Below are 13187 nucleotides of genomic sequence, written 5' to 3'. Positions count from 1 at the left end.
AATAGTTGTCATTTGTAGTAGACATATGTGTGTGCTTTGCTAAAAGTTATAGAAGTGTAGCGTTTAAATAAATAGTTTTAGAGAGTATATTAGAGTGCTCTAAAACCAATGTTACTTTCATACCCGGTCTCCCCTAGGCTGTGGCCAACAAACTGACAGCAAAACAGTCTAAGACGCTTATCAATTTTCCTCAAATGACCCAATGTGTCACGGAGGGCGGAGCGAGAGAAGAACACACACACACACACACACACATTGTCACTTCTGTCTCAGAGGCGAAGGCGCACGCTGTCAAAACATGAGATGTGGTGATGTGGACACGACATGGAGGCAAAAGGTATGTGGCACTTCGATTCAGTTACGCGCGTAAAAGTTGTATGCGCGGTAAACTAACGGTTATTAGAGATGGATACGCTTGGACTTCTTTCCTCGGACCTACGCAAGATAGAGTGGTTAACTTCCCACTATGTGCCACATCTCAAAAATAAACGCAAATCTGATGGCGACATTACCCAACAAAAATCTTTTTTTGCGCTAAATCTCCGTTAAGCTTAAGTCATCTTTTTTTACAAGCAGCTTCTTCGACGTGGAATCTCACTTGTTGCCAAATACGAAGTAAAAAAAATGAGCTACCGTTAATGCTCTTCTCTCCCTTGAAAATAGGAAATAGAGACTTGCCCCAAGATACCATTGTTTGCATTGAGGGCACAGTTCGCCGTAGATATATAGGCCTAGCCTAGCAAAACTGCTTCAAGAAAAATAACAGCTAACATTTTAACAGTTTAATAACATTAGTGTCAAGTCAGTAAAATGCTATTTTAATGGGCAAGTTCAATGGGCCCATGAGTGCATCTTAGGGCGCATGGAAGCTCTTACAGTGTTTCAATCATTTACCATTTTATCACTTATTCACAGACACAGACAATGTTTTATCTCTTATTCGCAGACTTGTATTGTTCATGGTAATGTATAAGCATTAGCCCATTTGAATATGACTAAAATTAGTTTAATTTGTGGTGCGCAATCACATACAGGCAGTGCTGGGAATAACTGCGTGGTTAGAGTGGCCTATAACGGCGTTATACTAACGGAGCCACATTGAACGGAATACTTAGCCTACCTAATTCGGCTACTCTACCAAGCCAACTTTTAACATGCTCACATTCTTGCATGCATGTCAACCAGATCGCTTATCATGATTGAAAAGTTAGGTGGGCGGAGGATCTAGGCTACTAGCTTTTTTTCCCACGCACGTAGGCTGCACACACAACAAGTTACTACATGTAGAGATGGGTAGACAATGGCAGCATCAAGCCGCACTGGTTTCATTTTCCAATGGGAAATACCGGAATCAGTTCACACTAGTTAAAGTCTAATAATGTTTATGTCCGATGTTAACTGTGTCATGGAAGAACAAAGTTCTGTCCACATAACGCGCAACTCCAATTGATGAAGCACCTCGCAGCAGCGCATAATGGCACACACACCTCAAGGTTTACCCACCCCCATGCCCTGGTGCAGGCAGTTTGAGCTCTAGCAAAGAGGGAGACGGCAGCCGACGGGCATCACTCGTCTTAAGCAAGCCTAACTTGACTTTCAGAACAGGCACTACACAGTAAATTTGCCAGTGTTAATTTTGCAGTGTTAAGGCTTATACACTATTGGAGTAATTCCAACACCAAATGGAGTGAGATGCTCTCAAGTGTCAGTGACAAATGAAGTTGTTAAATTGTGTGGAGTTAGAAGTACTCCAGAGAGCCCCCGCCTCCTCGAGGTGATGGAGTTTGTCTGCGCCATTGTATGCTCCCCGAAACTGCTTTACTCTTTATAGTGTTAGCTTAACACTACAAATCTAACACCAGTGTTTAACACTGATCTGGAGCAGGACCAAATAGACACTAGAACAGTGTTGATTTTAACTCTTTAAGTATTATTTTAACACTGTAAAATTTACTGTGTAGTGTCCAAGGCTGAGCTTAACAAAATAAGCGCCGGGTGCGGTTAAAAACATGTTGCCCCTATCCGCAGTGAAATGGGATTATTTTTCAAAGTAACATTCCCAGCACTGCGTGTGTGTGTGTGTGTGTGTGTGTGTGTGTGTGTGTGTGTGTGTGTGTGTGTGTGTGTGTGTGTGTGTGTGTGTGTGTGTGTGTGTGTGTGTGTGTGTGTGTGTGGCATGGCATGGCAATATGTGGTGCACTGTACATCTATGGCAGGCGTCAGAAAGACATTTTCATGAGAGCCATACCATTTTAAAAACACTGAATACAATCAAATGCATGTATTTCAATTAGGCCCAACATTTTAGAGTGTCAAGTTATTAACAGATAGGCCTAAGTATATGGTTGGCAACTGTGAACTTCACTATGGCAGGGGTCTGGGGGTCCTCCCCCTGAAAATTATGTATTTCTTAGATGTGATTTCCTGCATTTTAACGTCCCGTGTGTGTCCTCAATAAGGAACCCATAGCATTATTTCTGAATACGGGACTATTACGTATTTCAAGAGGCTGTTGGCAACCCTAGTACAGTAAGAGCCAAATACAGTTCCCAAAAGAGCCACATGAGGCTCTAGAGCCATAGGTTCCTGACCATTGATCTATGGCAGGGTTTCCCAAACTGTGGTCCGTGCCCCCCTGGGGGTGCGCAGCCTGCCATAAGGGGGTGCGCGAGCTGAATAGAGCAATGGTGAAAGTTTTTATACAGCATCAATGAACTTTAAGTAGTTTTTAATTGTACGGTGAATTGTATGCTGGAAGGGTCCATTTGAAGTGCAGTTTAACTCCAAGCCTATTGGAAAAGAGGATTATTCAAAACTGTGCATAATGTGCAGTGAATCCATACTTGCGTGGCCATCAGCACACCAAAATATTCGCTAAGGGGGTGCGCGAACCACAATGAAATGTACAAGGGGGTGCGCGGGGAAAAAAGTTTGGGAACGGCTGATCTATGGGGATGTGTGAGTAGTCAAAGTGAGCAAAGTCAATGATGGCATTTTTATTTGGGAGAATTGGGCATTTTGTGGAGACTTGTAATGAGTATGTTTATGTCATGCTTATAATATATTCTCAAGTAGCAAAGTGTTCATCTGGTGAAATTTGATCGTTGTGATCCTCTTAACACAGGGAAGACCCAGATTGCAATCTCTTCAGCATCTTAGTGCGACTGAAGCAGAATGTGCAACCTAACAGCGGTGTTAAACTCAAATTCACAAGGGGTAACAATGGAAATCTGGGATAAAGTTCTGGGCCAAATTCAATATTTATTCAAAAATGCACTGAAATTGTGCATATAGTACACACACTTAATACTTGAAGCAAGGCAAAGCCTGCAGGTTCAAGGCCCGCTCTGCCTGACCCCATCGATGTGTCCTTGAGCAAAATACTTAACCCCAAGTTGCTCCTGGTGGCAGGGTGGTGCCCTGCGTGGTAGCCCACTGCCACTGGTGTGTGAATGTGAGTGTGAATGGGTGAATGTGAGGCATACCATGTAAAGTGTGTTGAGTGCTGGAAGGAGTGGAAAGGCGCTATATTGTAAATGCAGTCCACATCCATTTCCTCATGGGGTTGACCTCTTTGTTAACATGAGTCTCTTTGCTTTTTTTTGCCTTTTTTTGAAACACAGTGACTTCTGACACTCCTGGACACTTGTTTGACACCTTTTCACTTTGTTTTTGTGCTGCTCTGTGCCACTTAGCTAAGGCACATGTGGTAACTCACTGTTTTACTTATCACCAACCGCAGCTGTGTGTGTGTGTGTGTGTGTGTGTGTGTGTGTGTGAGAGAGAGAGAGAGAGAGAGAGAGAGAGAGAGAGAGAGAGAGAGAGAGAGAGAGAGAGAGAGAGAGAGATCTGCATTGGGCAGTAAGAGTAAGCTACAGTGCGCAGCAATAATGAGTAGGCCTACACCCCTGAAAAGTAACATTTTGAACAATAGGCTACTTCAATAAGAACAAAAGTTATTTCCAAAATGATCATATAGTTTAATACAACATATGTTGAGCTTCTGTTCTCATCTGCTGAGTCCCAGAAAATGTTGACTAGCACGTTTCTTTTAGTCAAATTCAGCATCCTTCTGTTGATGGCATCCACACAGCCCCAAGCCGTGTCACCCCCACTACCATGCTTGACTTTAACCCTGGAGACACACATACGCTGCATTCAGGTTCTTGAGATTTGAGCTGTTTTATTACAAATGTGGGTAAGTTAGAGCTGAATGAACCCTGGAGACACACATACGCTGCATTCAGGTTCTTGAGATTTGAGCTGTTTTATTACAAATGTGGGTAAGTTAGAGCTGAATGAACACATTCTAAGGCAAAACGAGGGTTCTAGCTTTTAAATGCAACTGATTTTTATCAAAACACAAAATGGCTGGTAGCTCAAAAAAGTTGCAGTATCTTCTTTAAGTATATTTGTTGGGTGCCCTGGATGAAGGGGATCAGTTAAATTCAAAAAAGGAACAATCCAGGCAACTTCAGGTGACAAAGAGGAAGCCCATTAAAAAGGGAGAAAAAGGAAGTCCATTAAAAAGCAACTGATTTTATGTTTGTATGTGCTTCGGAGGCGGCGATCTTTACGATTCAATAGGCAGATGGCCTTTCCCAAAAAGGGCTTAGGGTAAAATGGGTTAAGCATGGGACACTTTTCTTTGTTCATATCGCTTTTTACCAGCACATATGCTCGACACCATCTAAAGCAAATGTGTTTATCTGTGGTGGTTAAGTTTTGTCAGAGGACGCACTCAACTTCTTAGAAAAAATGAATGTCTTTGGGTGCGCGATAAAAGGTATCAACTGAAAGAAGTAAAATCCGCACTCACAAACTAAGTCTCATTATTTATATTACCACCATGTCCAAAAGCAAACGCGTTTCGGCTTGGTATCTGGTATGGGTGCTGTGTGGATGCCATCAACAGTAGGGAGCTGAATTTCACCAAAAGAAACATGCTAGTCAACATGTAGTGACTTCCGAAGCAGAGCATGATCCTGTCTCATGGGAGTTTAACATAGAGCTGTGCTCACTTTTGTGTAACGGAGGCTAACTAGCTGAGTTGTAAACCTCTCTCCCAAAGCCTCATACAGTGTCGATGCCATTGGGCTGGGGGACTGGTCCTTTAGTCCAGCGGTATCGTACTGTGCCTCCCATTTCCGAACCGATGTAGTTGACAAGGTTGCAGGTTTGCGCCCTGAGGGGGACGAACAGTTGCAAGAAGACCTCCGTCACATTTGCACCAGCATAATATCACAAAAAAGGGAAAAATATGTAATTTTAGTTATACTATTGACCTTACTTTTCTGTTGTGAGATCAACAGCTCTTGTATTAAACTATATGATCATTTTGGAAATATTGAAAATATGTTGAAATATGTTGAAAATGTTTTTTCAACAGGGGTGTACTCATAACTGCTGTGCACAGTATATGTAGTTAATATATGTGTAATGATTTGTGTAATGTCTTGTGTATTCTGTAGGCTATTTATGTATGCTACTGGACACCTTAATTTCTCCTCGGGATTAACCCATTGATGCCTAAAGCACTTGCGAAAAATGCTGCTGCTGAATGCCTAAGCCCTTTTTAAGAACGGTTGCCCTCAGCCTATAGAAAACAAAATATCTCAGCCTCTGAAGCACATAAAAACATGAAATAAGTTGCATTTAAACACCAAGACCCTCATCTTGCACTGGAATGTGTTCATTCAGCTCTAACTTATCAAGATTTGTAATAAAATTGTGTTGCGTCATGCAGCTTCAAACGTCATGCAGCGTCATGCAACATCCAGCATCAATGGGGTAGCCTCTTACTCCAGATGTGGTTGATGGCAGGCCTATTCACTATTTGCTGAAAATACTCAACTGCATCATAACAACATTTTCTATGACAGTACCGAGAGCCTTAAGTAACAGATTAAGACATAGCCATTACAATTTTGGTGACAGTGAAGTTCTAACATAGGCTCTGCGCTAAGGGGTTAATAAATGCTTTACAGAGGAGACGGTGAACGATAAGGAGCCGTTGATACCTGTCTCTCCTTAAGCCACTGCTATTAACATCTCTTATGTACCTAACATCTTTAAGTACCTAATTTGCTTTTAACCTCCTTTTTTTTTTAAATCCTTTACTTATTTTCTCTTTATCACCGTGTTGGACATTGTTGTCAGTGTTGCAACTGTACACTGCGCCTACATGTCTTGCTTATTATCCAATTTGCCTTGTTACCTTCCTAGTATTTAATGTAATCTAATAATTTAACTTTTAATGCATTGTCCTCTTCTTTACTCTTGAAGGACAATGCTATCACAGTGTTGCAACTGTACACTGTGCCTTACCCTGTTCTTGTTTAAATTGCTCAAAGGCGTCTGCTAAATACTAATGTAATGTAATGTAATGCTTTACAGAGGAGACGGTGAACGATAAGGACCCGTTGTTGATACCTGCAACGGCATCCCACAAACATGGCTGCTGTGGATCGGGCCCTTGCGACGGCCACCAGTGCCACCACCACTCCGGACGCAGCCTGTTGTTGCTGCCGGCGATCATCCTGGTCGTCCTCATCTGCCTGGAGAGCTCCAGCCTGGCTGGAAGCGGTCGCCGGTATCCTGCCCCAGCACGGGCCAAGAAGGTGGCAGGTGGGAAGTGTTTCCCTCGGGACGACGAAAACCTTTTAATACCCGTCCACGGCTCGGGGACCAACTTGGTCGCCTCGTACGCGGAGCGGCGTTCCAGTCCCCGCCAAATCCGTACCGTCGCGATCGTGAACCGGATGGAGCACGTGAACTACGCGTGCACGTTCTGCTGCGGCAATGGTAACGCTGACGACGCGTTCCAAGTCAGCAGCGCCACGTACGACGTCCACTCGGACCACTTTGGGTTCCGCTACGGCACGGCGGACATCTTGTGCCCCGTCCCCAAGAACTGCTCCGACCCCTCACACGTGGCCATTCACAAACAGTACCACCCCCCGGCCCACCACCAACCCAGTAACGGCCCGAGTACCAGCCCCAGCACCAACCCCACCAAGGTGGCACTCCCCCAAAACGCGACATTCCTCCCCATCCGCAACAACAACAGGTAGGCCTACAGTAGGGTTGGGCGATATGGCGATATTAAGTCATGAATTGTGAAATCGAGTACAAGATCGTCTCGAATCTGACAAAGTGGATAAATCGTATATAGTAGATTGTCTTGCAGTGAGGATGTTTACTATCAGTATCAGAGTGATGCCTACACACTTAGTGTTGTATCTTCACTTTCATTCTTTACATTATTGTATTCCAAATGTGCACTTTATGAGTGTCATCAGTGTGTAAATCACATTTAATTAATTGCTAATTGCAAATTGCAAGTATATAAAATGCCTGGATTTTTTTTTTCCGATGGAAGATCGTGTCATAAAATCGTAATAGAGATTTTGTGTTAAAGAATCGAGATCTGCAGGAGGAGAGAAGTGCCGCACACACTCAAGTTAAATAAACAGTTTTTAATGTGACATCGTTTCGACCTATCGGCCTTCCTCAGGTCAAAACGTTGTCACATTAAAAACTGTTTATTTAACTTGAGAGTGTGCGGCACTTCTCTCCTCCTGCAAGTGTATTTTCTGGTTGCCAGCACCTCTGTTTCTGGTGTGCGTTTTGCACCTCCACTCATCAAAGAATCGTGATATGACATGTTTGCTATATCGCCCATCTGCAACAACAACAACAACAACAACAACAGGCGCGATGAGAGCCATGGCCCGTTCCGGCACCAGTTCACCATCTGCATCTCCGTCATGTATGAGTACTCCAACGTGCTGCAGCTGGTGCAGACCCTGGAGATGTTTAAACTGCTGGGGGCCGACCACGTGGCCATCTACAGGTTAGTGGACACATACATACATACTACACAGGGGTCCCCAGAAGAGAGAGAGAGAGAGAGAGAGAGAGAGAGAGAGAGAGAGAGAGAGAGAGAGAGAGCGTTAGAGAGAGAGAGAGAGAGAGAGAGAGAGAGAGAGAGAGAGAGAGAGAGAACAAGTGAGGGAGCTTGAGATGTTTAAACTGCTGGGGGCCGACCACGTGGCCATCTACAGGTTAGTGGACACACACATACATACTACACAGGGGTCCCCAGAAGAGAGAGAGAGAGAGAGAGAGAGAGAGAGAGAGAGAGAGAGAGAGAGAGAGAGAGAGAGAGAGAGAGAGAGAGAACAAGTGAGGGAGCTTGAGATGTTTAAACTGCTGGGGGCCGACCACGTGGCCATCTACAGGTTAGTGGACACACACATACATACTACACAGGGGTCCCCAGAAGAGAGAGAGAGAGAGAGAGAGAGAGAGAGAGAGAGAGAGAGAGAGAGAGAGAGAACAAGTGAGGGAGCTTGAGATGTTTAAACTGCTGGGGGCCGACCACGTGGCCATCTACAGGTTAGTGGACACATACATACATACTACACAGGGGTCCCCAACCTTTCTGGGTCAGAAGGCTACCAAGGGCTACCCGAGGGCTACTGAGAGCTACTTTTGTTCAACATCCTCTACTGATGTCTTGTCATCATTCCCAAATCACACTGGATTGAATGATAATTTGCATATAAGTTATAAGGAAATATAACTTAAGGAAATATAAATATAACGACACATACACACATCAGTGGACACATACATACGGGGAATTAAGGTAAATTAAACCACTTTTTTTGCATGTAAGTAAATGGAAAAAAGTGGCCCGATTTACCTGAAGTCACCCTACTACAGTGGAGAGAGAGAAGGAGAGAGAGAGAGAGAGAGAGAGAGAGAGAGAGAGAGAGAGAGAGAGAGAGAGAGAGAGAGAGAGACAGACAGACAGACAGACAGACAGACAGACAGAGACTGAGAGGGAGATAAATACAGACAAAGTGAGTGAGAGAGAGAGAGAGGGGGGGGGAGAGGGGGAGAGAGAGAGAGAAGGAGAGAGAGAGAGAGAAGGGGAGAGAGAGAGAGAGAGAAGGAGAGAGAGAGAGAGAGAAAAGGAGAGAGAGAGAGAGAGTGTGAGAGAGAGAGAGAGAAGGAGAGAGAGAGAGAGAGAGAGAGAGAGAGAGAAGGAGAGAGAGAGAGAGAGAGAGAGAGAGAGAGAGAGAGAGAGAGAGAGAGAGAGAACAAGTGAGGGAGCTTGAGATGTTTAAGCTGCTGGGGGCGGATTACATAGCTATCTACAGGTAAAAAAAAAAGATACATTTGAGGTTTTGGTAAGATTAGAGCTGGGTATTGTTACGGAGGGATATTGTAGTTGCATGTAGACTAGTCAGCACACTGCCACATCCACACCACATGGGGGCACCGACTACCTTTTGAGGCTCTGTGCCTTTAAAAACAGGGGAAGCCATTTTGAAAGAGGAGTGGGAGAACACCTGGGAGTTTCGCTGGTGAACTGGGGAGGCACCGGCTCGCACGCTGGAGCTTGTTTGGCCAGCGTTGGAGCTACCCTCACAGAGCTCACAGATATATGGACCCTGACTGCATGTGGGCATTTGTGGATACTATGGACCTTTGCATTTTATGGAAGATCGTGAGGTTTCCCTCACAATGATGAACACTGGAGGAGAGCCAGCTGGAGAACGGCTTGGGAGATTGAGCTGTCCGTCAATGAAGACATGTGCTTGGGTTTGCTTGGAGATCTCAGGTATGTTTGGTCACCCCCTCACACCACATCCATGCACTTAGTATCATACATTACTGACTACCACGTTTAATGCACACATAATGTTAGGAGAGTTAACAGGGAGAGAGTTAACCTCCTAATAAGTGGAGGCTTCGTCCGGGATTGAACATTAGACAACGAGCATGGTTGGTTGTGTTGGTGGAATTAGCATAAATGTTTGTAGCCTAGGAGCTAACCATGTGCTTTTGGGTAGCTAGGTAGCTAGGTGGCTTGGTTAGTGGCTTCGTGATAGGACTTTGGTTCTTTGTTTGGTTGTTTTTTGTTTGCTTTCTTTGCTTTTTGTAAGGGTTGAGTGGCATCAACGCTTACTGTGCTTGCTATGTTTACAGTTTGGATTTGGAGTGAGAGCTGTGTGGTATCAGCTGCTTACTTTGTTGCTATATTTTGTGCCAAGGTCCTATGTGCGTTTGATTTTGTTTGCTAGCCAGGTAAGCCTTTGGAGTAATGTCTATGCTATTTCTGTAAATGGGGGCTCGAGCCAAGTAAAATGATCACCAGTGATTACAGTTTGTGGCAATTGTTGTCCTTCTTAGTGTTAGCGTGCTTTGCGTTGACTAGCCTGTTTTTGTGAAGAGTGAAAATGTCGACCTTTGTGGTGCAGTACTTTTTGGCAGAGGAGGTGACGCGACATCGGTTGCTGAGACTTCCTAAGCAAGATGTGCGCGCAGTGGTGGACTTTTGTGGGGTGAAGGTATCTCCTGAGGCAAGGAAACCGGAGCTTATTGATGTACTGTTAATTTGGCTAGGAGCAGAACCAATGGTTGGAGAGGCAGAGGCGGTGAAGTTGCATGACGAGGAATTGGTAAAGCTGCAGCAAGACGTAGAGAAGACAAGACAGGAAATTGAAATGATGCAGAGGGGGATGGAACAGTTGTCTTCTGCAGGCTGTCCTGTACAGCTGGTGCCCTGCCTGCACGTGAGTGATAATGCGGGAAGTGAAATTGTGGAGGTAGCAGATGCGTTGTTTGAAGATGTGAGTGAGCCTGGTGATGATGAGGTCACTGTTGGGGAGGAGAATGTTGGAAGTGAGGAGGAAACAGTAAGCTTAGACCTAACTGATACATTCTTTGTGGATTTGGAGGAACTCTACTGTAGTGAAGCTAATGCTATTGATGTCAGCACATGTGAGGGACCATCTGAAAATGCCTGTGATTTGTCTCTGTGTAAGGAAACTGTTGAGGGTGTTGCCTTTGAGCCTGAGAATGACCCTGTAGCTCTGTGTAGTACTGACACGTGTGAGGGGTTAGTACAAAGTTCTGAAATTTGTAGCAGTTGTGAGAATAATGGGCAAGAGGGTGAACCTGTTTCTGAGAGTGAAGTGTCTGGTGTTATTAGTTTGCCTTTGCGTCCTACTGCTGAAGATATGGCAGAGAATGCCGTTTGTGACTGGAAGGTCAGGGGTGATACTTTTGAAGCTGCCGAGGGCAGTGTGATGGACAATGAAGTCTTGAACTGTGAGAGCTCTGACCTGCCTGTTGGAGAGGAGCCACAATGTAACTTAGCATCTGATGGATTGAACATTAATCTCCTGGTGGATCCTAAACTACTGCTTGGTGTGTTTCATCATGAGGTTTATTGGACACTGCCTGTGGGTTCACATGAACGCATGTGGTCTGTTTCGCAGACATGGCAAATGATACCCAAGCCTCCGGTTAGGGGTGGCACTGGAGTGCTTTGGTGGGTCATAGCAATAACCTGAGCACAGCTATGATTGGTCGGATGGCTTGATGGGTTTTGTAGTTTTCTCAAGGTTTCCCATATGTTTGTTGGATGTCCGAGGAAACTACTCTTCTCCTTTTTAGTTCTGTTTTAGAGAACAGTGTATATAATGTGTAGATATGAAAGAAAATGGGAAAATGTGTAGAGTTTTAAAAAAAAGTATAAAAGATAAAAATGTTTTTTAAATAAAAAACATGGTTTGAGGGGGGAAGGACTGTTACGGAGGGATATTGTAGTTGCATGTAGACTAGTCAGCACACTACCACATCCACACCACATGGGGGCACCGACTACCTTTTGAGGCTCTGTGCCTTTAAAAACAGGGGAAGCCATTTTGAAAGAGGAGTGGGAGAACACCTGAGAGCTTAGCTGGTGAACTGGTGAGCACGAGGCACCTGCTCGCACGCTGGAGCTTGTTTGGCCAGCGTTGGAGCTACCCTCACAGAGCTCACAGATATATGGACCCTGACTGCACGTGGGCATTTGTGGATACTATGGGCCTTTGCATTTTATGGAAGATCGTGAGGTTTCCCTCACAATGATGAACGCTGGAGGAGAGCCAGCTGGAGAACGGCTTGGGAGATTGAGCTGTCCGTCAATGAAGACATGTGCTTGGGTTTGCTTGGAGATCTCAGGTATGTTTGGTCAACCCCTCACACCACATCCATGCACTTAGTATCATACATTACTGACTACCACGTTTAATACACACAGAATGTTAGGAGAGTGAACAGGGAGAGAGTTAACCTCGTAATAGTATCGATTCAAATTTCAAGAATCGATTTGATTCCGATTTTCAAGTTTCAGAATCTTTTTTTTTCCATTCGCTCCAATTCAATCCGATTCGATCTGATTTCAGATTCGATCCGATTTCGATTTGGTCCGGGAGTGAATGTTATTAAAAACGTAGGCTATTTGAGCTGTTTCCATCATTTCATGACTAGAGAAGCAACATATTAAATCTAGTATTATATCGATATTACTGTAAACAGCAAATCTTACAAGTATTTGTTAGTTACTGATGGCTGGAAGACTGATGAAAAGGTTAACTGCAGGGGAAATTAATAATAATAACAATAATAATAACAATACATAATAATTATTTTTAAAAATCGATCTTTGGACAGGCGAATCGATTTATCGGAACTGAATGTGTGAATCAATTTAAAATCGATGAATCGACTTTTTCCAACACAGCTCTACGTAAGATAGTTTCAACATTTCCCATCTGGCAATGCTGCCCCGCAGGTCCAGCTGTGACGAGGCGGCGCGGAGGGTTCTAGAGCACTACGAGGCGGCGGGGTTCGTGGAGGTGGTGCCGTGGCCAATCACGGAGCGGAACCTGACGGTGTCGCGCGGCTGGCAGCCGAGCGACTCCCCGGGCGACCTGCACTACTTCGGGCAGACGGCCGCGCTCAACGACTGCGTGTACCGCTTCATGTACCAGAGCAGGTGTGTGTGTAAAGTATGACCAGAGCAGGTGTGTGTGTCTACACCACTTATTTCCGGAAAGGAGTGGCAATATTTGAAGAAAATCTCAAGTGTGACAAATGAATGAATGCTATATGACAATGTAATGATCAACTGCAAGATAATATTACACTTAACTCAAGGCTGCTGTGAGTTAAAGGATCAATAGTCAAATCAAAGACATATTTCCCAAGATAAGCTCAAAATGTTTGGGAAAGCCAGAGAGAGAGAGAGGCGGGGAGAGAGAGAGAGAGAGAGAGAGAGAGAGAGAGAGAGAGAGAGAGAGAAAGAGAAAGAGAGAGAGAGAGAGAGAGGGGAGACAGGG

At 44.6% G+C, this 13187-nt stretch overlaps 1 protein-coding gene across 2 annotated transcripts in view; it reads left to right on the top strand.

Annotated features, from left to right (window-relative positions):
* Window positions 1-270: 270 nt before the first annotated feature.
* si:zfos-464b6.2 (uncharacterized) overlaps window positions 271-13187 on the top strand; it is a 16442-nt gene continuing 3525 nt past the window's right edge. For both annotated transcript variants that reach the window (XM_063204521.1, XM_063204522.1), the window contains exons 1-4: window positions 271-337; window positions 6397-7069; window positions 7715-7855; window positions 12641-12844. In XM_063204521.1, the coding sequence (XP_063060591.1) occupies window positions 325-337; window positions 6397-7069; window positions 7715-7855; window positions 12641-12844 (1031 nt within the window). In that variant the 5' untranslated portion in view covers window positions 271-324. The remainder of the gene's footprint in view (window positions 338-6396; window positions 7070-7714; window positions 7856-12640; window positions 12845-13187) is intronic.

This window comes from Engraulis encrasicolus, chromosome 8 (genome assembly GCF_034702125.1).
Source record: "Engraulis encrasicolus isolate BLACKSEA-1 chromosome 8, IST_EnEncr_1.0, whole genome shotgun sequence".
Taxonomy (NCBI): Eukaryota; Metazoa; Chordata; class Actinopteri; order Clupeiformes; family Engraulidae; genus Engraulis; species Engraulis encrasicolus.
This window is presented reverse-complemented; position numbering and strand designations above follow the sequence as displayed.